Source organism: Zonotrichia albicollis, chromosome 2 (genome assembly GCF_047830755.1).
Source record: "Zonotrichia albicollis isolate bZonAlb1 chromosome 2, bZonAlb1.hap1, whole genome shotgun sequence".
NCBI lineage: Eukaryota > Metazoa > Chordata > Aves > Passeriformes > Passerellidae > Zonotrichia > Zonotrichia albicollis.
In genome coordinates this window covers 35,171,340-35,199,101 of record NC_133820.1, presented here as the reverse complement: position 1 = coordinate 35,199,101, position 27,762 = coordinate 35,171,340, and the positions used below count along the sequence as shown (strand labels likewise).

General features: G+C 45.1%; 2 protein-coding genes and 1 long non-coding RNA gene across 3 annotated transcripts; all 3 read right to left on the bottom strand.

Annotated features, from left to right (window-relative positions):
- Positions 1 to 463: 463 nt before the first annotated feature.
- Positions 464 to 1,605, bottom strand: LOC106629347 (uncharacterized). The gene is made up of 2 exons (XR_012579246.1): positions 1,497 to 1,605; positions 464 to 560 (listed from the first exon to the last, which is right to left on the bottom strand). It is a non-coding gene; the product is annotated as an uncharacterized LOC106629347 (long non-coding RNA).
- A 3,129-nt stretch (positions 1,606 to 4,734) lies between these two features.
- Positions 4,735 to 8,478, bottom strand: LOC102074825 (apovitellenin-1-like). Its single transcript, XM_026792817.2, has 4 exons — positions 7,791 to 8,478; positions 6,286 to 6,383; positions 5,756 to 5,915; positions 4,735 to 5,151 (listed from the first exon to the last, which is right to left on the bottom strand). Exons 2-4 carry the CDS (start codon positions 6,344 to 6,346, stop codon positions 5,052 to 5,054), a joined length of 321 nt encoding a protein of 106 aa, XP_026648618.1. The 5' UTR covers positions 6,347 to 6,383; positions 7,791 to 8,478; the 3' UTR covers positions 4,735 to 5,051.
- A 1,131-nt stretch (positions 8,479 to 9,609) lies between these two features.
- Positions 9,610 to 27,361, bottom strand: ILDR1 (immunoglobulin like domain containing receptor 1). Its single transcript, XM_005486190.4, has 8 exons — positions 27,193 to 27,361; positions 24,169 to 24,339; positions 22,049 to 22,198; positions 21,310 to 21,429; positions 21,020 to 21,166; positions 16,575 to 16,706; positions 14,785 to 15,590; positions 9,610 to 13,647 (listed from the first exon to the last, which is right to left on the bottom strand). The coding sequence occupies exons 1-8, from the start codon at positions 27,245 to 27,247 to the stop codon at positions 13,606 to 13,608; spliced, it is 1,623 nt and encodes a 540-aa protein (XP_005486247.2). The 5' UTR covers positions 27,248 to 27,361; the 3' UTR covers positions 9,610 to 13,605.
- Positions 27,362 to 27,762: the final 401 nt, after the last annotated feature.

Here is a 27,762-nt window from a genome sequence, read left to right as displayed (position 1 = left end):
GCCTTCTCCTGACCAGAAAAGGCTTAATTAGTTACTTAGATTGCTAAAATAATTGTATGTAGCTCCAACTATTTTTGTCACCAAAAAAGAAGAAATAGGAAACTTCCCATTTTCATGCTGAGCAAACCTGCTCAGAAGTATGGGCAACCTGAAAGGCTGAATTAGCCAACAGCCTCAGTGGCAGTTCAACTGACAAAAGGCAGAATTAAACTAAGGACAAAACAGCCAGTGGCCATTAAAAAGGTTTGATTTGTGTGGGTTTCCTTCCTTAAAAAAAAAAAAGAAAACAAACAAATCCAAAACCAACAAAACAACACAACTTTGGATTTAACTGACCACAGCTGAGAACAGATTACTCCTGCAGGTCACACAGCCACGTCGGCTGTTTTACAGTCATGTGCCCTCCAAGTATCAAAGCCCATCTGAGCACAGCATTTGGGAGCCGCTGCTGAAGGGCAGGTTACCTGGGAGGATCTGTGCTCCACTCCAAAGAGAGCAATTCTTCACTGGCAGGACTTTTAACATCAGGCACCCCCGAGAAACGCAAGAGACAATGAAGCCTTTGGAAAGAAGAGAAAATGTTACAATCAGGAAAAAATAACTGTCTTGAAGTATCTTTTCTAAGCAGGGAACTCAATCCACCTGTTTTCAAACACTGGGTCACTCACACCTTTTCCCTCACATCTGAAGTTTTTTCCTCTCAAGCGAACTGAGAATAAAATAGCCCCAAAACCAACATCTGAATCCATTTAACAAGGATGCTACTGTAAACCTGAAGATAGGCAGCTGTGAGTATGTATACAGGTGAATATAAATGATCTGCACTCTTCACTGACATGTACAGCAGCTGTACTTGTAAATATTTATTCTGTTAAGATCTTCAGGAATCAGTGCATGTGAGGGTCGATAGCAAATGTTCTTTAAACCATTTCCAGATACACTCCTGTATGGCAGTGGGCAGGTTAACGCTTCTCCCACGAGGCACGGGGTGTACCTGATGCTGTGGTGCACATCTGAACAGCACCATGTCATGGTACTGGGAAACTTTAATAAAGCAGTTTTAACACAGCTGCTGTCAAAACAGTTAGCTTGTACTTATGCTGCAGTTTTCTAGGTTTTTTAATAGCAAACTCAAAAACACTTTAAGAAACATTTCACAAATAAACACTTTGACAAGTGGCCTAATCGCATATCGCCCCAAATTTGCAACACGGGATCATCTAGCCCGGCACACCCTTTCTCCCCCACAAAAGACTGCGTCTGCAAAGCACAGCGCGGTCCCTACACACCCAGATGAAAGGAGCCCCCAGCTCTCGGGTGAGCACGCAGGTAAGCGAGCAAACACATGAGAAAAACTTTCTGAACATTGCGGAAACAACATCCAAACCCTCCCCACCCAACGCCGGCCCAGCTGCAGCCTGCCAGCCCCAGCCCGGCCCATGCCGAAACACACTTCCCATTCCACGGGCTCAGGCGGCCAGCAGGGGGGCATTTACCTGTCCCAGCCTCACCAAAGAGTGGAATTACGGCTGTAAAACTGCTCCTCCCTTCCTCCAGCCACTCCTGCCCGACTCCCGCCTCCCCGAGCATCCCCTGCCAGGCTGGGGACCCCGTGTTCTCCCGGGCAGCTCCCGCCCCCGAGCGTGCCGTGCGGGGCCGCGGGCGCATCGCGTGCGAAGCGTTGGTGCCGCTCTGAGTCAGCGCCCGCGCTGCGGCCGGCGGGGAGCGAGAGCGGCGGCGCTGAGCGGTCCCGGCCGGCACGCAAGGCTCCGCTGCCCGCCGAGCCCTCCGCAGCCCTGTGCCCCCGCCGCGGCCCTGTGCCTCCGCCGCGGCCTTGTGCCCCGCCGCAGCCTTGTGCCCCCGCCGCGACCTTGTGCCCCTCTGTGCTCACTGACCTCACGCCGCCATGCACACACGGCTCCCCGTTTGTGATTTTGGCGTTTATGTTTAAAACCTGGGGAAGCCTCTTTGCCAACAGCCCGTGGGGAAGGGCAGAGCCGTGAGAACGATGTCAGCTCTGGGCCTTAGTGCGCGTCCAGCATCTCAGTCTTCTCCTTCCCCTCGCTGTGCCTGGCCTCAGGGCCCTCACGAGGGGACAAAACTGCGGTACTGAGATGGAATGTCTGCATATGAGTACCAGCCGGAGGTTTCAAATATTTTACAAGATTTTTTCCAGTCCTTGCCTTCTCAAACATCCTACGCTGGACTTTTTTGCTGCCGAAGGACTTGGGCTATTTGTCGGTAAGGGCAGCAACCACTGCGCAAAGCAGCACAGAGCCCGAGGCCTGCGTTCCCTTAGCATTAATTAGTGATTTTTCCAAGCACTAAAGAGGGGAGGGGAGCTGGGAAGTGTAAATGCCATCAGCAATCCGAGCCACTGAAAATGGTATAAAGTACCCACCATAAAAAATATTTCTCACGAAAGGGTGTTTTTTGCAGAAATTGTGAACACGCAAGGGGTTATTCCCCCATCTCAGAAACAACCGAAATCTGACATTTCTTAAGATTTCATGCTAATTGACTCAGTTGAACCAGTTACACCACAAGCTTTTCCAAATCTGCAAAGTGAATGATAATTACTCAACAAGAAAGTTTCTATGACATGAATCTCACTGAAATAAATGCTTCACTTACGAAGCCTCTCCAAGAATCTTGAAGCACTCAGTGAACTCTGCAACAGACATCACTTGGGAAGTGATTTCTGTACATATTTTAAAAAGAAATTACAGATTAACCTGTTTATTCCAATTGAGAATTGAGAGTAGATATGAAATAGTTTAACATTGAGATATAAAATGGCCCACTCATTACATGTCCCATGAATTTGCCCCAGGGTCCTTTTTGGGATAAAAATCTTTTTTTCCTCCACTCAATCCCAGCCTGAATGCTGTCTCAGCTGCTAGTTTCTGTCTTAAAGGATGCTGGTAACATCAGGGGTAGAAGTGGCAGTGTAAGGTTGTCTACTTTGCTCTTTATAAATTTCCCCACGTTGTAGATTGTACAAGAGATTAATGACCTGGAAGGTTTTCGACTTGTTTTTTTCAAGCATAAAAATGCACAGATAACTAACTACATGGTGAGGAGACTGAGTGCAAAACAAACACAGAGATCTCCAGTCTGATTCTGTTTTGCCCATCTGCTAAAATCAGACATCAAACTGCTGTTTCGGATTTGTCTGGCTTGGATTTTATGGAGGTCATATTGCAAAGAAGCAAAAAGATAAAATTAAGTGCACTTAACAAAATGTCAACTTTTTAACGTTTTAGTACAGAATTCATACCAGCTACTGTGCTGCTTCAGCTGTGCAGTGATGCAATACAAAAGTATCACTGGGTTGCATTGGTAAAGTCACACAACAGGCTCAAAATGCTACATGAGGACCCCTATACTTTCCAAACTTTTTCCTACTCTTTTTGGCAGTGCATACAAGTAGACTGAAAAGGCTGAAGTGCCGATTTCCAGGACACCAAATTCTTAAGAGACTATTCAGGCTCTTTCATATACTCATAACTTTCACTCTGTCAGAAAGAAGTGCTTTTGAAATGACAGAAGAACAAGCTCTATTCTGAGAAAATTCAGAGTGCTGAATTATTCCTTGGGACAAGATAGGATTTAAGTTGCAGGGCTTCTCCTTTTAAGTGTTATATTTAGGGAAAAGAAAAAAAAAAAGAAAAGATTGAACAGACACATGGGAAACAAGCAGGAAGTCATCCCTGTAGCAAAAGAGCTAAAGCACCTGGCTTTTTCATGTGGTAAATATTCTTATCAGCAAAACAGTCTGCTTTTCTGAATCTCCTCCTAAATACACATCTATTTACATAATATATGTTTGTTCATTGGGCCAGAGAAGCACAGACTGTCTAAGGAATACAAGCAGCAATGAATAAACCTGCAAAACATCTCTGCAGAACTAGTGAAGCCATCAGACAAGGAAGAACTTGCTGCACTGCATGGAGACCCTGATTTCATTATGATTGCAGATGGTAAAAAGGGGCTGCTGGGACAAAGAAAATAGAAAATGAGGGGATTTTATTCCAGGCAAATGGTTAAGTGCAAGCTTATAGCTGATCTGACTGATAATTAAAGAAACAAAACAAAACAACAAAACAATTGACTTGCTTTAGCCTATGCCACAGTCTCCTGCTGTGATTCAGAAAAATTTCTTACTTGCTTCTGCTTGCTTAATGAGAAAGAAGATAGATTTCTCTGTCCAGTGTGGGCATCTGGGCCGATGCAGTTACACAGGACTGACAAGGACCTGCCAGGTCTTCACACACAGTGCCAGGCATAGGCCCCTCTCATAAACTGGTCAAGATAGTGAGAAATTTTCCATTCATTTCTCCTTTGGAAAAGCTCATTCAGTAGCCTCTCTGACCAATGAGTTACACTTCCAAAGTCCAGTTTAGGTTGATGGACAGTTTAATTTACTGGCATTTGTTTTCCCAAATTATCTGAAATCTTCAGACACGAGATACAGGTGCACCTATTTGCTTCCCACCTAACCAAGGAGCACAATCAGTTGTGGCTACTCTAAGAGATGCTCAGGTAGTGCCTCCTCCACCCAAGAGAAATCTGAGCTTAGTTAAAAGTGCCTGAACACTCAGGGTTTGTTAGCATTGCCTGCAAACACTTCTTGTGAATCACAGCTTCATTCTCAGCAGAATGGGATGCCAAGGCGAGTAAGATTCCATAATGCTCAATACAAACAACAGACTTAGGGAAGTGTAACAACCAACATTTTTTTTATTAGAGGGGCAATGACCAAGCCATTCAGGAGGAATTAATTTTCAAGATTTGGCTACAGAAGAATCTCTATATTGCCTTCCCCATGCCCAGCTGCTTGATTTTTTTCTGGGGAGGCTTCAGCAGGTGCCTTCAGCAGACGCCTTCCATCTTTTGGTCTTTGAAGGTGGGTTCCCTCTAGTGGCAGTAAGAGGAGCATCGATTCTGTCTCATTGACTGATCTTGGTCCGTAGGGGGGGCCGGGGGAAAGAGGACGCTGGAGGGTGTTACACGCTCACATCAGGAAAGGCTGACTTGTCTTAATTTGGCTAATAGCCTAGGACTCTTGTGTACCACAGGTTCTTTATTTTTTCAATCATCTGTTCAAACATTATACTGATTTTGGTTGCTTCTTTCGCGATTCTCTGTCTGCAGGAGACAACAGAGTATGTGGTAAGACACACAAGTATGTGAGGGCAATTCCCATTTCCTGTAGTTACCGCTCTGCCTGTCACCAGGAGTGCAGAGCTCCTCGGCAGTCCTAGAGGGGCTTTCCTCAGAAGACAGGAATAGGCAGTACCTGTGTGCCATGAGTTACATGAAACTGTCTCTAGAGTGATCATATTTTTCCTTTTGTGAGGAAACTCATTCCCCTATGCTGAGCAAGGCACATGCACAGCTAGAGCCAGGTCTGTCACTGAGTACTCAGCCCCTCACAGCACTGCAGCACCCTTCCAGAGGAGCTGATTGCCCATCAGCCAGCAACCTCCTCTCTCATTACCCGTGGACAGAGAGCAGTATCTGCCATCCCTGTGAACACTGTGTGCAATGTGCCTCCCTGGGAAGAGCTTTCACCAGCAGACCATATCACCTCACCCCCCCTTCCAGCACCTCGCTCCCTTGGTACATCAGGCTTTGGTTGCTGATTAGTTTCCCCTTGGATCTCTCCACAGAGATAGCTGTTCTTTCTCCCACACCTCCCTCTCCCTTTTCACACATGGCTGCGGGAGTGTTAGGACAGAGCTTTCAATACCTGGCCGCAATAACTGTTGGACTCTGGACAGTATCCAACAAGAACTGGCTGACTTTAGGGGACACCTTGTTCACAGCTTCATAGAAGTAAGATGCAATAGTCTCAGGGATGGCCAGCAACTCACGACGGTCTTTCTCAAAGATGGACTTTGACTGCACTTCTGAGAAAAAAGGTAAAAGCCCATGAGGTTTCTCATGTCTCTTGTGTCTCTGGTATCTTCCCCCAGCTGCAGGGGAAGAGATTTGAAATTCTGAGATCCAGAAGCTCTCCCAGAATTTGCTCTACAGCATTCAGTACACTCTCTTCACCCAGTCATGGGTATCTAAGTCATAGACCTTCCACGGCAGAGTATTTGCACCAAGTATGGGCAGTTTCCATGCCAGGTCTCTACTGACTGGTTCCACACTGCCAAGCACTGTGTGCTCATGGTCTTCAACTGAATTATTTGGCTTCATTCCTACTTCATGATGAATGAGAAGCTGTAGAGCTGAGCTTTGTCTCAGATAAACCACAAAGCTTTTCAGACTTACCGGGGAGAGTGGTGCCAAGGAGCAGAATCAGAGCTATCACCAATGCCCTGGATTGCAGCATGGTTTGAGTACCAGTTCTGCTCTCTACACAGAGAGACCTGCAGGAATCAGCATACAGTGTTTGGGTTGTTTTCAGAGAAATAAAACGTTGGTTAAACATCAGATTTTTGCAACAAACCTAACCAGTAAACAAAGACAAGAACAGAAAGATCGTGCGCATTTCCTCTGAAGCAGTGAGGAAAAGGCAGTATAAAAATGTTATCTTTTCTTTGTATATTCACAAATATCCACAATAAATACTTTCAGAGCCCAAAGAAATATGGGCAGTTAAAGCTAGTTCTTTTATATGAGAGCTAAAATCCTGTTTCAGCACTGAGCAAACCAGTAAAAGTGCTAGAAGTCAGAATAGGTTTCCAAAATGCTTAAAAACAACTAAAAAATTCATATTGTGGGATTTCTTCATTTGATTTGTTTTGGTAAATTGCTCTAAAGAACATTGTGCTAGTTAGTACATGACATGCAATGATCATCTTAGTGACCCAGTGATCTGAGTACTTTGTATTGCTTTAGTTGAGGAAAATTCCAAGTAGCTAACTAGGTTCCCTTGTCTTTTTCACTCTGGGATTAATGTAGCAGACAGTAGCCTAAGCAGAACAAGTTCCCAAAAGTGAATGAATGCAAAATTTAGCTTCATGTGACTTCCTTTACTTTTTTCTTTTAAAAAAGTAAGAATTTGCTACTTGGCACACTGAAAATATGACATTATATCTAAACAAGTTTCCAAACACACTGCATTTAAAAAGCTGTTAAGAAATTAAAATTTATTTATGCCCCCAGTTAGGGGGCTGCATAACTCAGAGGAACATGAATGAAACGTTGAACATAGGAATTGCAAAGGCAAAAAAGGCTGAAAGTCTATTATATATGACTGCTTTGCTAAATCCTGTACCAGGTGGTTACAAGTCAATGTTCTGCCTTATCCCCCAGTAAGGAGATTTCCATCCATTTTTATTTCCTTCTGCGCAGATTACCTCCAAAAGCTACCGCCCAGTTCACTAGATATTTGCACAGTTGTTCCTTTATTACCCTTCCTTGATTTTTAATCCCCAAGCCAGTTTTTCTCCGTGTACACAAAAGGCAGAAATTTGCTTCCCAGGAGCATAAACAGATGCTCTTACCCACTTTAGAACCTGCAGTCCCTGTGGTGAAGGCACCTGGGAAAAAGTAATGCATCTCCCAACACTGAAATTCTGCAACTCCCACCATGGGCTTGACCCCCCTATGAATGTCTTATGGAGCATCCATCACTCAGCTTCAGAGCAGGGGGCCCCAGGTACTCCCACCCTCCTCTATTTCAGCACCATTCCTGGCTACGGAGTGTGAGCAGGGCTCACACTTCAGTTCACAGTAGCAGAAGGGGCACATTAGAAGATACTTCCACTGGTCTATGAGCTAGATACACCAGTCACGAAGTCCAAGCCACCAGAACAGAGTTCAGCTCTTACCTGTCCTGCTTTCTCTCTTTCTCAGGCTGAGGTAGGTGCTCATCTGAGACCCCGGCATTTATGCAGAGCTAATATAGTGGTAGCAAGGGGGCAAAGGTCCTGCTTTGTTTCCCCATTTGCTCTTTTGCAAGCACATCCAGCTCAGTGGGACAGGCAAGAAGCTGTGGAGGACTCTGGACCTGTTATTGAGATTTGGTAATGGAGGGTCAGTCTGACCTGAGCCCAAGTGTTGTGGAAGGCAGCTTCTGGGTCACTGAGCCCCCTACTTTTGCAGGCAGCCATGTCATAGAGGCCCCTTTCATAAACTGACCAAACTTCACATTAATATCAGCTACAGCTGGGCTAAATTTCGCTCCCACTCTTCCTGTGCTCTAACCCCACTGCTCTGTTGGCACTTACCTGCAGCTGCTACAACCAGTTTCCTCTCCATTAACAGCAAATGCATTAACCAAATGGTGCACAGAGGTGTGCACCCCTCTCACGCTTCTTTCCCCGTGACCAACTCTGCACAGGCTGACTAGATGAGAATACACCTGAGACAGCTGTCAAAACTATGGGTTGGACTTGATGATCTTTAAGGTCTCTTCCAATCTAGTAATTCTGTGAATTCTGTGACCTTACCAGGAAGAACGTCCAGCCACAGGATCCCCAGCCCAAGAAACACAGAGCTGTTAGAGTGGATCCAGAGTTGCACAAAAAATTATCATGGGGTTGGAACACCTCTCCCGTGGGGAAAGGCTGAAAGAACTGGGGCTTCAGCCTGGAGAGAAGGCTCCAGGGAGACCTTACTGCAGCTTTTCAATACTTAAAGGGTTCTTATTAGAAACACAAAGACTTGACCGAGGCTTGTATTGACAGGAGAAAGGGAAACATTTAAATTGAAAGTGAATAGATTTAGATTGGATGCAAGGAAGACTTTACTGTGAGGGTGGTGAGACACTGGAACAGGTTGTTCAGAGAAGTTGTGGACACTGGAAGTACTCAAGGCCAGGCTGGATGGGGCTTTGAGCAACATGGTCTAGTGAAGGTATCCTTGCCTAAGGCAGATGATCTTGTAAGGTCCCTTCCATTCTTAAGATTCTATGGTAACATAGGTTCCCCAGGCCCAGTCAGAAAGTGGCTGTATTGCTGCTGTAGGGAATGTTTTCCCATAGCTCATTTTCCAAGTGCCCCTTGGGTCTCCAGAAGGTCCTGTCACCTGTGTTTGGCACATGTAGACAGGGGCAAGAGACAGAAAGGCTGCAACACTCAACTATAAAGGGCATCAGCTGGGGGAATGGGAGGACACAAATTAAGCCTACTGCATGAGACCAAACAGATTTCCATTCTTATGTTGACCACTTATTTTAGGTGACTCTCACATGTGGGAAGTGCGAAAAGCTCAACAAGTACCTTCATTTATCAACCAAACAAGATTTCTAGAGGACTTTTCCTCTCATAGTGCTCCAAATGCATTAGAACCAAACAGTAAGTGTTCTCATTTTACAGATATGGCAGCCAAGCTACAATGAGTCACATCATTGAAGAGGGCTGCTAGTGGTTTCCACACATTTTCCCACTCTCTAGTTATTTATCCAAATGACCTTTTTTCTTAGAAAAACAAAGAAAAAAAAGTCTCCAAAATAAGGGGGGAAAAATCCTACATACGAACAAACCATTTTGCATTTTTGTCCAAAAAATTAACAACAGAAGATTCTTACTGATGTATAAAAAGGTTAACTCAAGAAATAAGAACAGACACTTTTCAGTTCCACTTCTGGTGCAAACACTAAAAAGCAATTTATGGCCTAGGAAGAACACACTAGAGCAACTGGTTGAAAGTTCTCTTATATTTCAATTATACATTTTACAGTCATCGAAGAGAATCTACACATTTATAATCTTTTACAGCTGGAATAACATTCAAAAGACCAGGGCAAGGCACATCATAGGCATTACACTTAGCAGAAACAGAAATGAGCAGTCATTCCTTGGAGGGGTTAATTTAATATAACCTCAAGTGTTATTTATTTCTTATGTCAGGTCAACAAATGGGAAGCTCTGAGTGGGTGTTTTAAACTGATGTGCTGCAGGAGGTAGTAACAGAAGGGACTCAGCTGCCTGTGTGGTGATTCATGCTGCTGCAGAGCTTTGCATTGTGGCTGTTATCATACAAGGCAAGTTCCCTGGCCCTGAAGTCTGCCTAACTTTAGGCAGTGCTATCATGAATACAATCCCAGAGATAGCAACTGGGTGTTTCAGCGCTTTCTAGTGCCAAATGGGCAGTTGCCAAGATCATATCAATGATTGCACAGAAGCAGCCCTTGCCCCCCATTCCTGGAATGGCATTCCAGAATGGTAGGGTGCTCTGCAAATAAGCAAGAAAGCCAGATATTGCAAGTATTTTCTTAATCAAAGAAAAATTACATGATTCTTTATCTCTCTTGTGCCTCTCTTGTCTGAGGTAGAAAGCAGCTGACTGCAGCATGGGTGACCTTATCTGGCCCTGCGTGGCATGATCACTTACTCATTACATTACTTTAAATTAGGCAAAAACACGTGGCTATGAAGGCACTTTATCTAAGACAGAAGATTCATTATTTGGGGGTAAGGTACATTCCTTGTTCTTTCAACAAGAATGGAAGAACAAAAGTTTAGAATAGCAATAACTCCCATAGGTGAAATATTCAGCTTTTTCCATCACAAATGAGGTGACATATGAACATCAGCTCTCTGGAATGGCTAAAAAATGAATCATGAATAAATTGCAATGTAGAAAGAATGAGGCTAGAATATTTCCTGCTGTTATTTCTTTCAGTGTGCTGTACTGGAGCTGCTCAGTTCTCTCTCTCTCTCAAAAAGTCAAAGACCCTGTGAGCTTACAGCAAAAGGGTCCACATTGCACTGTGCGATGCTGCCACAATGGGTTTCATTTATAGCCAATTAAAATCAGAAATAAGCATCTAAAGCTGAGCCTATTTCCTTCCCACTTTTCTGTCTGCTTGAAGCTGTAAAGCACACAAAGAGAGATTTCCTTTGTTGTTATTTCACAGCCCACCAACTGGTGTTTTATGAACCACAGTGGTCTGCAGACCAGTGAGCCTGCTATCATTTCTGCTTCCCTGCTGGATCACCCAATCTACTTCTGTCACAATTTAAGAAATTACAAAATTAACACAGAGATACAATCAATCTTCCCTGAAGAGTTTTGTTTAGTGTTTCTATAAACATGAATAAAGTGACTGAACAGGAAATCAAGTATGATATAGATAAAACCTCGCATATTTCACAGTTTGTGAATTGTGTTCACAATCCACAATTAGTCACCCTAGCTCAATTATGGGGACTAGAGGAACAAATAAAGATGGAGGGCTCCTTCATAGATGTGCATTCGAAAGCACCACCTCTGCTGTTAGCGTGCTCATACTCCAGCAGCTGCTCCTGTTACAGAGAGAGTCATCTTGGTTTCCTTGCAGTGCAAGCAGCTTCCTGCTCTTGGGAAAACTTGCTGGATATGTATTGGCTTGTACACATTTGAATGTGAAGGAGTGAACTCCTACCATGCAACTATCTTGGGATCTCACCACAGGTCTCAAATAGCCTCTACTCTTTGATGGAGAAAGGGGCAGCCCTTTCCTGAAACCTGGACATTTGGCTAGGACAGGAAAAAGTTCTCCTGCATGATGTATGAACCTACTGGAGGCACAAGGAGAGAGCCAAATTCCAAGCAACCAATTCAGCTTCCAAGGGTAGAATCTGCAGGGCCCTTGCTATCTGCTAAAAGTCAGCAGAGGGTAAAGCTAATGTCAAAACTGCTTGCTAGTTTTGGAAGAAGCAGCCCCATATAATATTCTGTCATTTTACTCATCATAAATGCCTCTTAACTAATAAAAATACCAGTCCATCATACAAAAAGGTAGTTCATAAAATCCTAAGCACGTCATAAAATTAGAAAAAAATGATCCACAGACAATGAGTGATAGACTCAAGAGTGATCCTAGCTTTGCAAGTTCTGCAAACACAATTCCCTATATTTCAAATGTGACTCATGGGTCAATTCACATTGTTCAGTCTGGACCTAATGCAGACAAGTACTATGCTAATTACAGCCCTCCTTTCTTGAATTCAAACATTGGAGCTACTCTTTTAGCTCTTTTTTAAAAAAATTGCGATAGTCATCAGCTGTGGGCAAAGAGACCCTCTATCTTCAAAAAGTAGGCCTTCAGTGCTGAGACAAAGTCAACCAGAGAAGCTCCTTCATCCTTCTGCTTTATCTCCATAGGCAGGAATTACAAATAAGCATGTTCAGCCAAGAAACTGTAGGAAGATGAGCACCCTGGAGTAGCCCTGGTCGACCAGCAACTGCACTGGATATCCATTTAGGACCATTTGTTCAAAGTGTGATGTTTCCCATCATTGTCCAAAGAAGAGGAAAAAAAGGAGGTGGACAAAGTGAAAGTCTCTCCAAGTTTTCCAGGGAAAAGCATAAGCACACCAGCAACTAGGACATTAAAGAACAAACAGTAGCAGGGTCCCATGTGGCACTGGCTGGGAAATAAGCTAGGCAAGACAGTCACTGGTACTGGCCAATCTCCAGTGCCTCTGGGTTACAAAATAATTCACAAGATTCTTCAAAAGCTCCTTGCCAAACTGGAGTCTCTTAAATCCAAGAAGTGCCTCTGGCAAGACAGTTTCTCCTGGAAGCAGCCAGCATCCACAGAGCTTCTGTTTCTTAGCACATTTTAAATTAAAACAATGGATTAATCTCATCAAGGAGAAATGACAAGGTTTCCTTCACAACTGGTCTCAATTCTGTACTCTAGTGTCAGGGTGAGAACTGAGGAAACGCTACAGTGCAGCTCCAGATCAGATGCACTGCCCATGCAGGGTTGGTGTGTCAGGGTAAAGACCAAGGACAGTAGTAAAAACAGTGATATAAGACTTCTTCAGAGTCCTTTATCCCACCCCATGTATATGATACATGGCACGGAGAGGAAAGGGAGAACATAAAATGTATGGAAAAAGAGTACATGGCTTAGGCAAGATATATTCACCAAAACCATGCTTCCTTGAAGTAAAGGAAATTGTGGTCCATGGTGTAAAGGAGAGTAGTCATACTTTGCTCAGTCCCTGTAGGGAAGAACAATTATTTGTAAAGTTAGCCCTTTAAGTTTACAAATAAATTCAAGTCTGGATGAAAAGATAGAACAAGTATCTTTTAAGGCACAAGGTCTAGGCTCAAAGTAGAACAGGTTCTCTCAGTCAGTAAAGAGCAGATATCTGACAATTTGCAGACATGCCAGAGACCTTATGATACCATGATCCTCCTGTTTGGGAGAGAGGCTTAGTGGGGACAAAAGGAGGCCACTGTCCCAGCTATGCTGAGCAGCCAGGCAGAAGCAACAAACATTACACATTCTGAAGCACAACAAAGGGCCTTAGAAAGATGCTGTGCCTCCCCCCACAAAGCTCCCAGGGGACTGGATCAGATGACCTCCAGAGGCCTCTTCCAATCTAAATCATTCTATTGTCTTGTGACTTTACAACTCCATGAACATTGGAACCTGCACCAGCATTCTACAGATTGGGCTCATAGCAGTGCCACTGCACTTAATCAGGAGGACTGGTATACACTCTCTTTAAAGACTGGAATACACTGTTTACTTTCAAAATCTGCTGTTTCTACTAGAATGTTTCCAACAAACCCAACCACTGGGTTCGTTGGCCCAACCTTTTATTGCTGTTTATTTGCTCAATCAAAAGCAGCCATGCCAACCTAAATAGTAGAAAAACTAGGAGGAGTCCAGTGGGAATCTTAGTTCTCCCAGTACTGACATTAAATGACTATGCTTCTTCCACTGTGGGAACTTCCTCTGTCCTGCAAGAGAAAATAAAAGATTCAGGAACAAGGAATGATGAAAGAAAATCCTATGTCTTCCTACCTGCTCTGAGCACCATAACAAAAACCATTTATACATATACACCTTCCAGCTGGAACTAGAATTGCTCTTCCCTCCACAACACAGAAAAGAAAATGGTAATGTGCAACATACTGCCCCTCAAAATACTCTCATTTGGTAAAATTCTGCATATGTGTGACAAGGGACACTTAACATTTTTTTTATTTAAAAGAATCTTCATTTTTTTCAGGAGGAATACACTGTCTAATTTGGAGATTAGCAATTGGATATGAAGCTTTTCACACTTAGGTTGCTACCTGAAGTATAATCCCAGTGCAAACTGACAAGAAGAGCTGTGAACAGTAGCTGTTGACTGCCCACAGAAGGTATGTTCAGTTCTCAGAAGTCCAAACAAAGGAGTCATCCCCTCCACCTCGACTATAGAATGACACATCCGTGCCACCCATGACCTTAAAGCTTATTTCATGTCCCTTTATGGATGTTTTCCCATATGTGCCATATTAAAAATATCATGCACATTTTAAAAGAAATCAGAAGTAAACCAGCACCAGAGATGGTTACAGAGGGATGGATGCTGCTGCCTAGTCTGGAAGTGCTTTCTCCCCAGTCAGTACCAAAACAGCTACTTTAACACCAATATATACACAGATCCCAAAAGCCTCTGGATGGGGACAGGAATATAACATGTCACCCTGTAGGGGACTTAATTTATTTCAGAATCACAGAATTGTAGCATGGCTTGGGTTGGAAGGGACCTTAAAGATCACCTAGTTCCAATTCCCCCACCCTGAGCAGGGACTCCTTCCACTAGGCCAGGTTGCTCAGGGCCCCATCCAGCTTGGTATGGAACACTTCCAGGGATTTGACTTTTTCCTTTGCCCCTAAACGCACTAGATGCAGGCAGTGCCTGACAAAAGGCAGCCTCAGCAGCCTGGGTACTCAGCAGCCTCATCATAACCATGCTGTGCAGAGCTCCTTGCTCCTTGGCCTCTGTTTGAAAGACAACAGGCCACAGAAAGCAGAAAACATTCCCTCTCACTCCCTAAACTCCACCTTTTCCCTCAGATGGGAAAGCACAAAGGCAGCTGACTCACCGAGCGGGTCCCTGCGCTGCCTTTGTGCTTCTTGTCCTGAGCTGGGATGATTTCTAGGGAGCGGTAACTGGGCGGTTTCTCTTCTGGCCACTCCCGGGACCTGTGGTTCCTCCGCCGGCGGTTTGACACTGGCACCCGGACTTGCTCTTCTGAGGAGCTCCACGAGCCCCGGCGAGACGAGGGCGGGGAGTAGCTGTGCCGCCTCTGGCCAGAGTAATTGCTCCTCCCAGCATGGTGCTCGTACTCTCGCCTTGCCCCGGGCTCCTGCCTCCCACCACGATGGTGGCCCGAGCGCTCCTTGGTCTCCTCTGGATAGAAACTGCTGCTGCCCTTGCCCCTCTCGGCTTGGCGTGGGGGTGACACATCCCATCTGGAGTGCTGGGGCCTGCCACTGTAGCCACCTGTCCTCTGCCTCTGAGGATGATCCTCTCGCTGCCTGCCCCAGGGCTCCTGACTGTAGCTGGAATGAGAATCCCCACTGGAAGGCAAGGGCCACCTCTGGTTTTCCCTTCTGTCCTCTGCAGCAGAGTCCCAGGGCCTGGGGGTGCGGGCAGCTCTTTGTGGCCGTGAGGAGCTGCTGCTCCCATGGATGGAGGAGATGTGGTCGGCAAGAGGAGGCGGCACGATGTCGGAGCCCAGTGAGGACAGCAGGCTGGGCTGCACAGCCTGCCGCTGGTGGGAGGGCGGCCGCAGCTGGGACATGTTCAGGTTCTGGATTTCGGACTCCAGATAGTCCAAAACACCGCTGTTATGGGAAAGCTGGGCTTGTGGCTGCACCAGTGGAAGACTATTCTGCAGAGATACATCTAAGGATAAAAAGACAGGAGAACACAGCAAGTCAACAGGAAACACTGAAGAGAAGGCCCGTCTGCACTCATGATCCTGGCTGATTTGCTTCTCTTCTCGCGCTCCACCTCACTGCAAGAACTGCACAAGTCTCAGGCACCACAACCAGCACATCCAGACCACATGAGGTATGGTGCAAAGAGTAGTAACTAATAAACTGCAGCATGACCTAACATGTTTTAGGCAGTACACAGGTAAGAAGTCCAGCATACCTGGAAATATAGTCTGTGTGTTTAGAGGAACACTTTTTTCCTACAGGCTACAGAAACCATATTTTATTTACAAATAATCAGAGAAAGACCATAGTATTTCCTTTTGCATTTCATTGATTTGGGAGAAATACTGCAAAAATAAGTAAAATGTTTATATGTATGCACACATACGTACAGATATAAGCAACAAATGGAGAAGAAAATTCTTCCTGGTTCATTAAAGAGTCCTTCATTTTTTGCTGCATGCAGGCTAGATCTGTTGCACAGAAGGCAGTTTGCCCTTAATCATTTGAAGACTAGACATTTGATAAGAACTCAAACAAATTGCACCTCACTTGTCCTGTCAGTTTTGGCTATAAGGAGTTGACCGTGACCAGCACAGCAGAACAAAGAGACAGTACCCTCCTCTGCCACACAAAGCAAGATAAGCTGGGTATATTTACCCTGCAGTCACTGGGGTGTAGCACAGATACACCTTAGTTAGTGTTAAACTGATCCACCCAGCACTGAGCCCAGCAAGACACTTAAGATAACAGGCTGGTTTTATGTACCCAGACAAGTTTATGGTGCACTGCAGATGTGGCAGAGCTGTCATTCTAGGACATGCAGCCGTGCTAGGTACATCTTTCTCTCTTTTCTTGTAGAGAGGCTAAAGCCTCAATGCCAAACTTCCCAAAGAAGTTACTTGTTTCTCACCCTGATTTCCCTCTGAAATGATGCCTATGGTCTCACCTTGTTGCAGCAGGGGGTTCAGCTGGTAAGAGGAAAGTTTTGAGTTCCTGTCACCAGCTCCGTAGAACATGTTGTGTGATAACCAAGGTGCAAGTGCCTGAGCCCGCTTCATGAACTGGTGCCGTTCCAGCACTGCAAAAGAAAAAGAAAGCTTACAGCACCTCTCCACAGGGCACAGCTTGCAGATCACACACCACTTTGCTTCAAAGGCTGTAGCCTTTGGATACAGGAAGTTCACAAAATTAAAATCTCTCTCCGCCCCATGATGAAGGTAAAACAGAGCACAGGGAATTCCAATACAAAGTTGTACATCTTCAAAAAAGTACCTAAAATAGAAGAAAAGCTTTACTGCCCAACATTCTGATTCCAGTCCTAGCAACTGGGAAACAAATAACACTAAGTATGCAGCAGATAGTAAGTTAAAACTTCTACTTGCCTTGTCATTACAGAGTAGAGCTGCAGAAAGGTGGGAAACAATGTTTCTTAAATCAAGACATGCAACAGTTTTCTTTCTCTCGAAATTCTTTCAGCTCATCACTGGATCTTTCCCCTTTTTTTTCCCCTTTCCAAGTTTTGGCTTTGATTTCCCACTAAGTGAGACCTTTCCTTGCCACCATTATGTGGGTTGTGTCCAGATCATATTTTCCACTCTACACTTCATCATTTTCTCTGTGTTTCACAGAGGGCACTCAGAGGTGCACTGTCCAGCTTTCCCTTTCTAGTCTTTTGACCACTCTTCTTGTCACTCCGTAATTTACCTCAGAATGACTACTAAAATTAAATCCTCTGAGACAGTATGGTCAAAGGGGTGAACAAACTAAATTTCCTGCTCTGAATAGCAATGTCCATGATGCCAAAAGAGCAAACAGTGGAAATTTCTCTCTTTCACAGTTTCCACCCCTGCTAACTCCAGACATCTATTTGTGGGGTTAGATTCCCATTTCACTTCCCTTTTTTCATCATTTCTATCTCACCTCCTCAACACAGACAAGTAACTAATAAACTGCTCACTTGCCTTCAGAACATAGCTCATTGCTGCTTCTCTTGGGGGAATACCTAAAAACATCTTACAGAAACTTATTTCTTTTACCACAATCAATCCAAACTTAAGTTTACAAGCAAGTAAATTCTGCAAGTCCCTGATCTTACAAAACCTGGTTTGTCTGTTATTACTGCCTGTAGCTTTTCAGCAACAGTGCCTTAAAAACATTCTCTTTTATGATATTCCTGGAGTTTCAGAAGTGACAGACTTTTTACTGCAGCCTCTTGTCTGGTCAGGCATGAGCAAAACATTACAGGTCAAGAAACAGATAGGAACATAATTGCCTTTGAGACTTTTACCCCTCTGATCAATCTGGCTGAGGCTGGCTGATGAAATTAAAAGCTATTGGAGGGAAAGAGACTAGGGATAGACAGACAGGTTGACTGCATAAGATTTACTTCTTTAAGAAACCAGGCTACAGCTAAGCTCCAATTAATTCTATCCCCTGGGTTCACTGCAGTAGGCAGCATTTAGACTGCACAATCTTTGGGACTGAGCCCTCCACTTTAGGTAGCACTCCAGTTATTAAACATGTCCTCCTTCAGCTGTTTAACTGGATTTATCCAGAGCACCACTTGCAGCAAAAGGACTGACCATGCCCCTCAACACATCCTTCCTTTTCTCCACAGTTTTTCCAGCTCCACTTAATTCTCCACTGCAAACTCCCTCACTCTCCCCAGTCTGGCTTCAACCAGAGGGAAGTACAAAGCTGGAAGGTTCAGGAGTTTTAATCCTAATAATCTGGTATCCTCAAAGTTGTGTGGTCTGAGGTAGGAGCTTCCAAGAACTTTATGTCAAAGTTGATTCTTTTTTTTTTTTTTTTGTTCCAAGGGATATCCTTCCAGTTTACATTTCAAATTTAGAGGGTGAGAGAAAGAATACAAAGAAGTAGGATAAACAGAAGGGGAAGGCCTTATCTCTCCCTCTCCTATTCTTCTAACGCCCTAGAGCCTGCCGAGTGTGTGTCCTGGGGTTTTGACCTTGGTCTTTGCCTGAGGAGTAAGAGACCCAGCACCTGTGGGCACACCTGCTTAGCATTCTCCCTCTTAAGGTAGGAAGGCTGTCACTAGGACCAAAGTCATCCTCTCCCTGTCATTTCCTGATTTCTCCCTACAGCTGAACAAATCCAGAATTAGTCCTGGTCTTCCTTCACTACCATCAGCCCTTTTCCTTCCCCAGATACTTTGCCTTCCAATTTGAATCCAATATATACTCTGATTTCCCATTTTCAAAACAGAAGTCACAGATCTTTTTGAAGTGAACGTATTTATCTGAGGAAGATCAGATTCACCCTAATTCCAAAACTCCTACCCTGCTTTGCCAGAAAGTTGTGTTGCTCCCTCCATTTACTCTGTTGGAAAAATCTGTTCTCCATCTTTGACAGACTTCAACAGCTGCCAGACCAAGTATAAAAATAAAATATTTTGCAACTTAGTGATACCCAGGTGCAAGTATATCCTATTTTTCCCTGATTCATTAATGGAAGAAGTCCACAGCAGAAAAGGAACAAATAGGAACAGAAGGAGGTCATAGGTATATTTACTCTGATGGGCTTTTCTCAGAGCTTTCCACAGGGAATGTAATTGGCTTGCTCCTGGGCATTTCTAATACTTCTGTACATCAATCCTGAATTACTCAAACAATGCACTCCTTTTATCGCTCACTTCAAACCCATGCTCGTTAATGGCGTGATTCACAGCCCCCAGGATTATCCTGTGCCTGTCTCACTGGCACCTGTGACTGTTCAGCAGATCCACGCTGTCCTCTAGTGGCCAACGGCGGGGAAGGAAGCACCCATACTCACCCTGTGATCCTACACACGTGAGGATTTCTGCCTTCTCTTCAGCTGAATGGAATGTCATTCCTCAGCCTGTTTTTAAGATGTCCCCTGAATCTATCTTCTTGTGGTTTTTTAAGGCCTCCAGTTCATTTCTTGGAGTGCAAAAAAGTAAGTAAGAGGCAGGAAGAAGGAAAGAGAAGCAGTTTAGCAGTATTAGCAGAGAGGAGCAGGCACAAGGATCTTTTGCCAAGTGGATTCAGAGGGCAGGCAGCTTGGATGGAACTCACAGACACAGAATCCAGCATCCAGTCAAGGAGGCTGGACATGTCTGTACCTTCTCTCATGAACATGGAGAAGTTTAGAAAACCCTGCAAGAATTCCTCCTCTTTAACAGGAGGAAATAACAGCAGCAGTCTGGAGTGAGCTATAATCTGCAGCACAGAAAAACAGAAAAGAGCTCATGCAAACTCTGAATCTCTTTTTTGCTGAGAACTAGGAATTCTGGAGATGTGTGTCTCTCATCACCTCTCTCCCCCTTCACAGAAATTGATTTTTCTGCCAGATTTCCATTGCCTTCTCAACACTACACAATTTACATGACAACGTGTAAGGCCTCCAATGTTTAGTTTCAGTTTTAGCAACAGAAGGGATGTTCTGCTCACTCTTTGCAAGGGCTAAGCAAATTAAGCTTAAATCTAAAACTCTCACCGCTTACTAACACCCAAGCTAAAATAGCTGTTTTGAGGGTAAAGGTAAATATGAATCAGAGATCCTTGTTCATAAATCCTCTCCTTGTAGCATCTGGGAAAGAACCTGGGGATTTCAATGATAAATAAACATTTGTTGCATTTTGTTACTGTCAGACTGTATAAGCTTCAGGGAGACTAGTCTACTAGTTGCTAACCAAGTTTCAGTTACAGGAATGCAGAGATTATATGAAATTAACAGCCAAAATTCAATCTGTAGCCTTACTAAAAGAAGGGAGTCTAGCTGCAGAAACTTTATTACTGATAAAAGCAAAGACAACAAAATTTCTTTTGACCCTCAAAACTTCAGAATGCACTTGCAAGACTGACCAGCAAGAGAAACCATCTTTCTCCACCTTCTTCTCACTTCCTTCTCCAAAGTAAACCAAACCATACCTTTTTCTAGTAGAAGGAACAGCTCTGAAGAAAACATACAGATAAGAAATTTCCAATTTTTATGTAATTTTTCTCAGAGCAACATACTTGAAAGAAAGACTAGATTGGAGACTAGTACCAAGGTATTTTCTTGCCTTTCTCACATGCACAGGCATATGAACCACAAGACAGGAAAGAAAGTCCTGAACTACTCAGGCAAAGGAACTGATTGTGCTCTGGATGGTGAGAGAAGCTGGTAGCAAGGTGTGAGCAGGGAGAAACTACTGATAGTTGGACACAGAGGAGCAAGATAGATTCCATCTATCTGAGATCCCCTCCTCGAATTTCAGATTAGCTGGTCTTGGAGGTCACACTGGCCAAAGAAATGTCTCAGTTTATATGGATGCTAAACAAAATAAAGGAAGTGGAGCTCAGCAAGCCCCCAGCCAAGCTTTTGTCTTGACAGAAGCTATAAATGGATGCACATTTGCTTGAACTTCACCTTTCTGATTACAGCAGCACCGTGTTGGACAGCAGCCACACTGGATGTGGCAGCAGCAATACTGGGGGCAGCACTGGCACCAGCAGATACCAATCAGCAGAAGGAGGAGGAGACCACCGAGAACGATGAGGAGTACTGTGAGCCAGTCTGGGGGAAAAAAAGAGAGAAAAAGGATTGATCCTGATGCATCTGGCCATGGTAGCTTACTGAGCACCTCTCCACTGCTGGAGATGTCTTGGGGTGGAGGAGAACAGGAGGAGATATCTTGGTAACAAAGCACAGGCACTTACGGAGAACAATCAGCTTAACTTCTTTGTCCGCATCACCTGAGGTATCTCCTTGTGCTTCCACGCTGCAGTAGTACATGCCATGGTCCCACCACATGACCTCGCTGATGACAAGGTCTGCTCCTGTGGGAGACGGACCAAGAGGTCAGTGGGCTCTTTGTGACTGACAGACACTACTTTCAGGCTCCTCCTAAAAAGAGCCCTCTGCCTGCTGGAGACAGAGAGTACTGCATGTCCCCTCTTCCCAAGCATAGCCATCACCTTCAAACTATCTCATTTCAGTCCACTGAGAACTCCTACAAACAGCATTCACTGCCAGTCCATGTTTTCTGTGTTGCTGGAAGCCAACCCTACTTGTCTTGGAACATAGATCACTGTCCCTCTTAGGTCAGCAATCCCAATGGCTCTTCTGGTAGAGCAATATCTAGACAGCAGGGAGCATTTAACACACCTGGACAATTATGCAGTACTTGGAAGAATGAACTGTTTTCTAGCCTCTGAGCTCCTCAGCTGTTGTGCTCTTCAGCAAAATGCTCTGGCACCCTCAGCTCAGCCTTAGGTTGTAGTGCCTCCAAACACCCTCAGGCCAGCTGGGGACAGGGCCCTTCCCTGCTCTTATTCCATTACCATGTGCAGTATATAAGCTACAGATTACATTAGCCATGTATATGCTTCTCTTCACTTAGCAGACCCAGATACTGGGTAATCCCTGAGTTCACTGCCTGCCTGGGAGGTCACTCACGGTTCTGAATGGTGATCTTTCGCTGCTGGTAGTCAGTGCCCAGCACAGGGTCCTTCTGCCCATACTTCTGGATGACAATGCGCACCTTCCGCTGGCTGTCATTGCAGTCGTCTGAGGGGTCCTGGCCAAGGGCTAAACCAGCCTGGTATGCTACAAACACACATCATCAGAGATGGCAAAAGTTATTTCAAAAGGGCAATTTATATCCTCTTGTGAGCAGTAGAGAAATTCTTGAGTACATTGTGTGCAATTGCTTTAGTTTAGCAAAACAAACCATGGCTTCAAACCAGAAAGTTGCTTTGGAGTACTCAAAAACAAACAGAGGTAGAGCCACAGGAATGGCAGAGATTTTGAGAATGCAGGAGCTGCAGAGGAGATGCCTCCTGTACTCACAACTGAAAGAACAACAGTAGAAAGAAGCTAATGGCAGTAGCCTGGAAGGCAGCTCCCAGTATGAAGCTGAAAAGAAAAAGTAATAAAACACCCAGGAATACTAGAACTAAAACAAAATGGTGTTTATCTACCAAGCAAAATCTCCACACATACATGAACTGCTCTGTGGATTGTCTCCCTTTCCCTCCTGTATCCCATTACATGTTGTGGAGCTCATGAAGACAAAACAATCCATCACCTGATTCCAGCTAAGGATTAAATGTAAAGATGCACAAGAGAATTAATGGAGAGCTAGAGCCAATTTCTATACAATACTCTTCTGACAGACTCACATTGTAAACCAACATTGAATTTCCAAGTATTTAGGATCTGAGATTTGGGGAAACAGCTGATTCAGTCAGCATTTTCTGTAAAGAGCCCACAGTGAAGAGAGATGAGGGTAAAGCTTGTCAAAGGCTCTTTCACTGCTATACCTAAATGGAGTATGAACCCCTTTTGGGGACTATTAGCTTGAGCCTGGGCCTAAAGCACTCACATTCTTCTGGAACCAGCTGAGCCAGGGACCCACCTACCTGGGAACTAGGCTGTAGAGCACTTGGAAACATGCCTACCCAACCCATCCAGACTGCATAAAGGAGAGTTTGGGCACACTACCCACTGTGAGCTCAGTTCTAAGTGTACGGTTATGCTATGGCTGGCTAGCTAAACATTCTGCAGGGTTTACAAACAATAGAACAGAGCAGAATAGTTCAGTTGGCAGGGATGTACAAAGGTTATTTAGTCCAACTGTCTGATCACTTTAGGATTGACTAAAATGTAAAGTAGTATACTACTGATGCAGTATTGAGCCATTCCCACATATCTGTCACTGGATACCAGGGAGAGGAGAGCAGCACCTCCCTGTTCACTTCCTCTTCTCAAGGAGCTGTAGAGAGCAATGAGGTCACCCCTCAGTCTCCTTTTTCCTGAACTAGACAAGCCCAAAGTTCTTAGCTGCTCCTCACAAGATGTGTCTTCCAGATATTTTATCAGCTTTGTTCCCCTCCTCTGGATGCATTCAAGTACCTTATTATCCTTAAATCCTGGGACCCAGAATCATGTACAATACTCCAGCTGAGGCCACACCAACACTAAACATAGAGGGATCATCACCATTTTGGACCAAGTAGTTATCCTGGGATACAGTTTGTGTACCATATTAAACCCCCCTGAATTAAGCTGCCTGCACCAGAACATCTGCACATGAAGTGCTCCCACCACTACTAAATGCTATTACTTAGAAGTCTTCAAGCCCTTCAAAATGCATGTGTTTCTTCTATTTCCTAAAATCAGTAACATCTGGTCACAGGTATGCAGCTCCAACCACCGTGGAATCCTAAAGCCCACCTGTTGCAGGCCCTTGCATTCAAACATGCTGAAGCATAAGACAGGGCGTCCAAGACTGACTTGTGTCAACCACAGCTGAACTGTCCTGTATATTCTGTCTTGATGACAAGGAGGACAAAAGAGCTGCTTTGGTTGGGATTTCTGTGATCTCATAAGGCCTTGACATTTCAAAAGAAATCACAGACATGACCTGCATTTCCTTGGAATGCAGGGAAATGTCACAACCTGGTTTTTGCATAGGAAGGGGTCACTGTGAAAAACCTGTACTACCCCAGCGAGTCTACCTTCCACTTTCTGCCCACTTGAAGGGGGATTCCTTGGAAGCTGAGCCTCACACTTACAGGCTGAGTAGTAGTCAAAGATGGGGTCCTTGCAGAAGGATTTGAAGCGCCAGGTCACCACCACATCTTGCAGCTGTGCCGAGGTGGTGTAGTCACACTTGAGGATGACAGTGGCAAATAAGGTGGTGTAACGCTCGACATCCTGCACTGTCACCAGGAGTGAGAGGCACCCTGCAAACAAGAACACAGGAGGCTGTCAGCTCTCAGACTCCTCAGGCCTCCCATCACAGCATCTGCACCAGAGCAATGCGCCAAGTACCCCTCCTTTGGCCCCATGCAGGACCTGCACCTACCAACCTCCCAGTGCCTCTGGTGAAGTCATCCAGGGTTACAAACCCTGGTTGGAACAGGAGCCCGCCCCATCTTCCCCTGACAGAAGAAAGCTTCATTGGCCCTCTTTACACACTGAATTATTTTCTCCAAAGCATGATAGCCATTGTGCAGCACATCACTCTGTGTTCTCCTTCTACATAGGGAAAACTGTCCCAGAAGCACATGGGACGGGACCTCCTTGGCTTTTAATCCTAATCAGAAAAGTCCTGCAGTGCCTTATGTTTGTATAAACACCAAATGAATTTTATCAAGGTCTCGCTCAGACACTCATCAAATGTTTTCTAGTGGTGACCAGGATTAAGACAATACAACTTTCAGGCTGTAGCACTGCAGTTAATTGTTTATTGCCACTTCAGAACAGTACACATCAATTACTCCCTTTTTTCCTTTTAAATAAAGCTATCATTATGTATTTGTTACGTATTCATTCCAACAACCTCCACAGCACTTTCCATCCAAGCAGCTGAACATACTCAAGGAGGATTTGCAAAGTTTCTCATAAGTTATGCTGCAGTTCAGCTATACTCCAGAAACATCTCTATCTTATTTAAACTTTGATAGTACAGTAAGTTGTGCTTGTCATTAACAATAGCAAAGTTATCACCAGTTGCCTTTGATAAGGGAATACAAACAGTGCAGGGCAAGTGTGGGATGCCCTGTTTGGAACACATGCCAGAGAACCAGGCAGGAGCAGCAGTGCTGTACTAGTTGCTTCTTAATTGTGGAGCATGACAGCAAGAAAAAGCAGGAAGGAAAGTGAGATGCTTGAAGGTACCAACTGTACAGGTCTCCATGAACCAACACTTGATTTTTATCATATATTCAAAGATTTTCCCTCTAGTCCATGTTTTCAGGATGAGAGCAAGAGAACAAGTTGCTACTGCTATGTAGTAACATCTGGAACACAACTGCAAACATCAGTCTTTGTCAAGCATCTTTCAGTGTCCTTTTAGGCTGCCACCTCCACTCTACATTCCAGGCAAATATGAGCTCACACAGTTTCCACACTGTGGAAAAGATGCTGCAGAAGTGCATGCTGCCTCAGCAAGTCATTCTGCAGTAGAGTATTGTCAATGCAGCACTGGCTCAGTTTCTGGTTTGAAATGGGACTCCTTGTCAGCCAACTGAAAGCACAAGCAGAGCAAACTCATTTGCCTTAAGAATACCACACAAACACGGGCAAAGCCCGGGAAATCCCTGAATCCAAGGCTTTTCTGAAAAATAAGATATACACACATGCACTTAAACACAGCAGATGTACAAACCTCTAGATAAACCAAGTTTTTACAATGCTGTAGCACTGCAAGGTCCAGACTGCTGACAGGTAGTTACAGTTGCTCTTATTCAAAAGCACTGTAGTTCTGCTCATCTTGTTTCAGCTTTCACAGTGAAACAGCTGACTCTGGGGTCTTAATGAAGAAAATCACAAGAAACCAATTCAAACTCTCAAGATCGGCAAAACCGGGATTTGAGTGTCAATTAAATGAAACCCATATGAATTCTGACTTGTCAAGGCTCATGGAAACAGAGCTTTCCATGGATTTTCTACAACAGTATCTCTCTGGTAAGAATAAAACATTCAAAACCACTGCATGCTTTTTACTAACAAAACCCATATATCTTTATGGAAGGGATGCTTTCTCAAGGGTAAGTTCCTTATTTTCTAAAGAGACTGAAAATCTACTGTTCCTCTCCAGATGTTGCCGCATGTTCAATGTTTCTCATTTACCTCCTCCAAGAAAACTAAAAAGTTGTGAAATTAAGGCTGGGTCCTAAATGTGGACTGCATTACTCCACTGCAGGACACTATCTTTCTTATCCTAGTTAGAAAGAATAAATATGGACACCACCAATCTAGTAAGTTTTGGCTACATCTATGGCTTTGCAATGAAGACACGAAGCTCTGGAGCCAGCGTAGCCAAGTTTTGGCTAGAGCATCTCCCAGGAACACAACTAGCAAGACAACAAACAAGCATACCCTCCATACTTTTTTGCTTCCTTCAGTGGCTCTCCGTGAAAAAATTAACTTTAAAGCCATATCATCAGCCAAGGCCCAGGCATCCAAGAAGCCAAATGGCTGCTTTATTTCCAAGGGTAAGTCAGAAGCCATCAGGCAACCCGCAAAGCTTGGCAGAGTGAACACTGGTGGCTGAAGGCTGCCCGTGGGCAGCGAGGGGAGCTCCTGCAGGTGCCCAGCAGGTGCAGCAGCACTTCAGCTACCCCAGAAATCCCCAAGAGATCGAGGCTCCTGAGCCAGCAGCAAAAGCTCGGCTGGGCGTTTGCGAGAGGCCAAAGAGGATCCCCCCATGTCCGAGCCCAGCGCCCAGGCCCCAGCCGAGCTGGCCGCACGCGACCGATACCGGAGGCTGCCAGGAAGCAGGAGGCCATTTCCTCCTAGGAGAGGTCAGCCGCACCTTTGGGGAGCGAAACTTGTCTCCGCACGGCTTCGCGCCGAGCTCGGCAGAGCCCCGCGGGCGGGAAACGGCACCGCGGGGGGACAGCGTCAGGCCGGACCGGGTCGCCCCTTTCCCTCACCGCGAGGCCGCCGCCGCTCCCCCGACCCCGCGCCACCTTAACCCCGGGCGAAACCCGAGGGCGCCTCCCGAGTCCCGGCCACTGCGCCGCGGGTGTGTCCCGGGGCAGGGCGGGCCGCGGTTCCGGAGGGGGCCGTGAGCCCCGGGCCGCACTCACCGGCCGGCAGCCAGGCCAGCAGCAGCGCCCACCGGCAGCGCCCGCGCGGGGCCATGGCGCGCTCTCGTCCTCCTCCTCCTCCTCCTCCGCCCGGGGACGTCGCACCCACTGTCCCTCCCCTTCCGTGGCACCTGTCCCTGGGCCGGGCGCTGCCGCCGGCTGCAGTCCCCTCCCTCTGTACCTGCACCCTCCGCCGGAACGCCAGACAAAATACCAGCAGGGAGTTTCAAGAACTGCTTTGAATATACATATACATATACATATACATATACATATACATATACATATACATATACATATACATATACATATACATATACATATACATATACATTGAAAAATATGTATTCCAAAACATGCATTTATTGCATAAAAACTAAGGTGTGTATATATATATATATATATATATATATATATATATATATATATATATATATATATATATCTCCTGAATACACAGGTGTATGTGAAGTTAGCCGAGCTGCGCCGCCCGCGGCAGCGCGCCCCAAGCGAAGGGCGCACGGGAGCGCATGCTAAAGACTGCGGGCGGGAAGAACGTCTGGGGAATTC

Bases quoted from the DNA above. Each gene is read 5' to 3' on its own strand.
- LOC102074825 (XM_026792817.2), bottom strand. From the start codon at position 6,346: ATGCTGCAATCCAGGGCATTGGTGATAGCTCTGATTCTGCTCCTTGGC. The intron at 5,916-6,285 runs GTAAGTCTGAAA...CTTTTTTCTCAG, and splicing joins CCTTGGCACCACTCTCCCCG to AAGTGCAGTCAAAGTCCATC. The intron at 5,152-5,755 runs GTATTGAAAGCT...TGTCTCCTGCAG, and splicing joins CCAACAGTTATTGCGGCCAG to ACAGAGAATCGCGAAAGAAG.
- ILDR1 (XM_005486190.4), bottom strand. From the start codon at position 27,247: ATGGCCCCGCGCGGGCGCTGCCGGTGGGCGCTGCTGCTGGCCTGGCTG. The intron at 16,707-21,019 runs GTGAAGTTCAAG...TTTCTTTTGCAG, and splicing joins GTGCTGCTGTAATCAGAAAG to TGCTGGAACGGCACCAGTTC. The intron at 13,648-14,784 runs GTGAGTCAGCTG...TTTCTCTTGCAG, and splicing joins GCAGCGCAGGGACCCGCTCG to GACAGAGGAAGTTCCCACAG.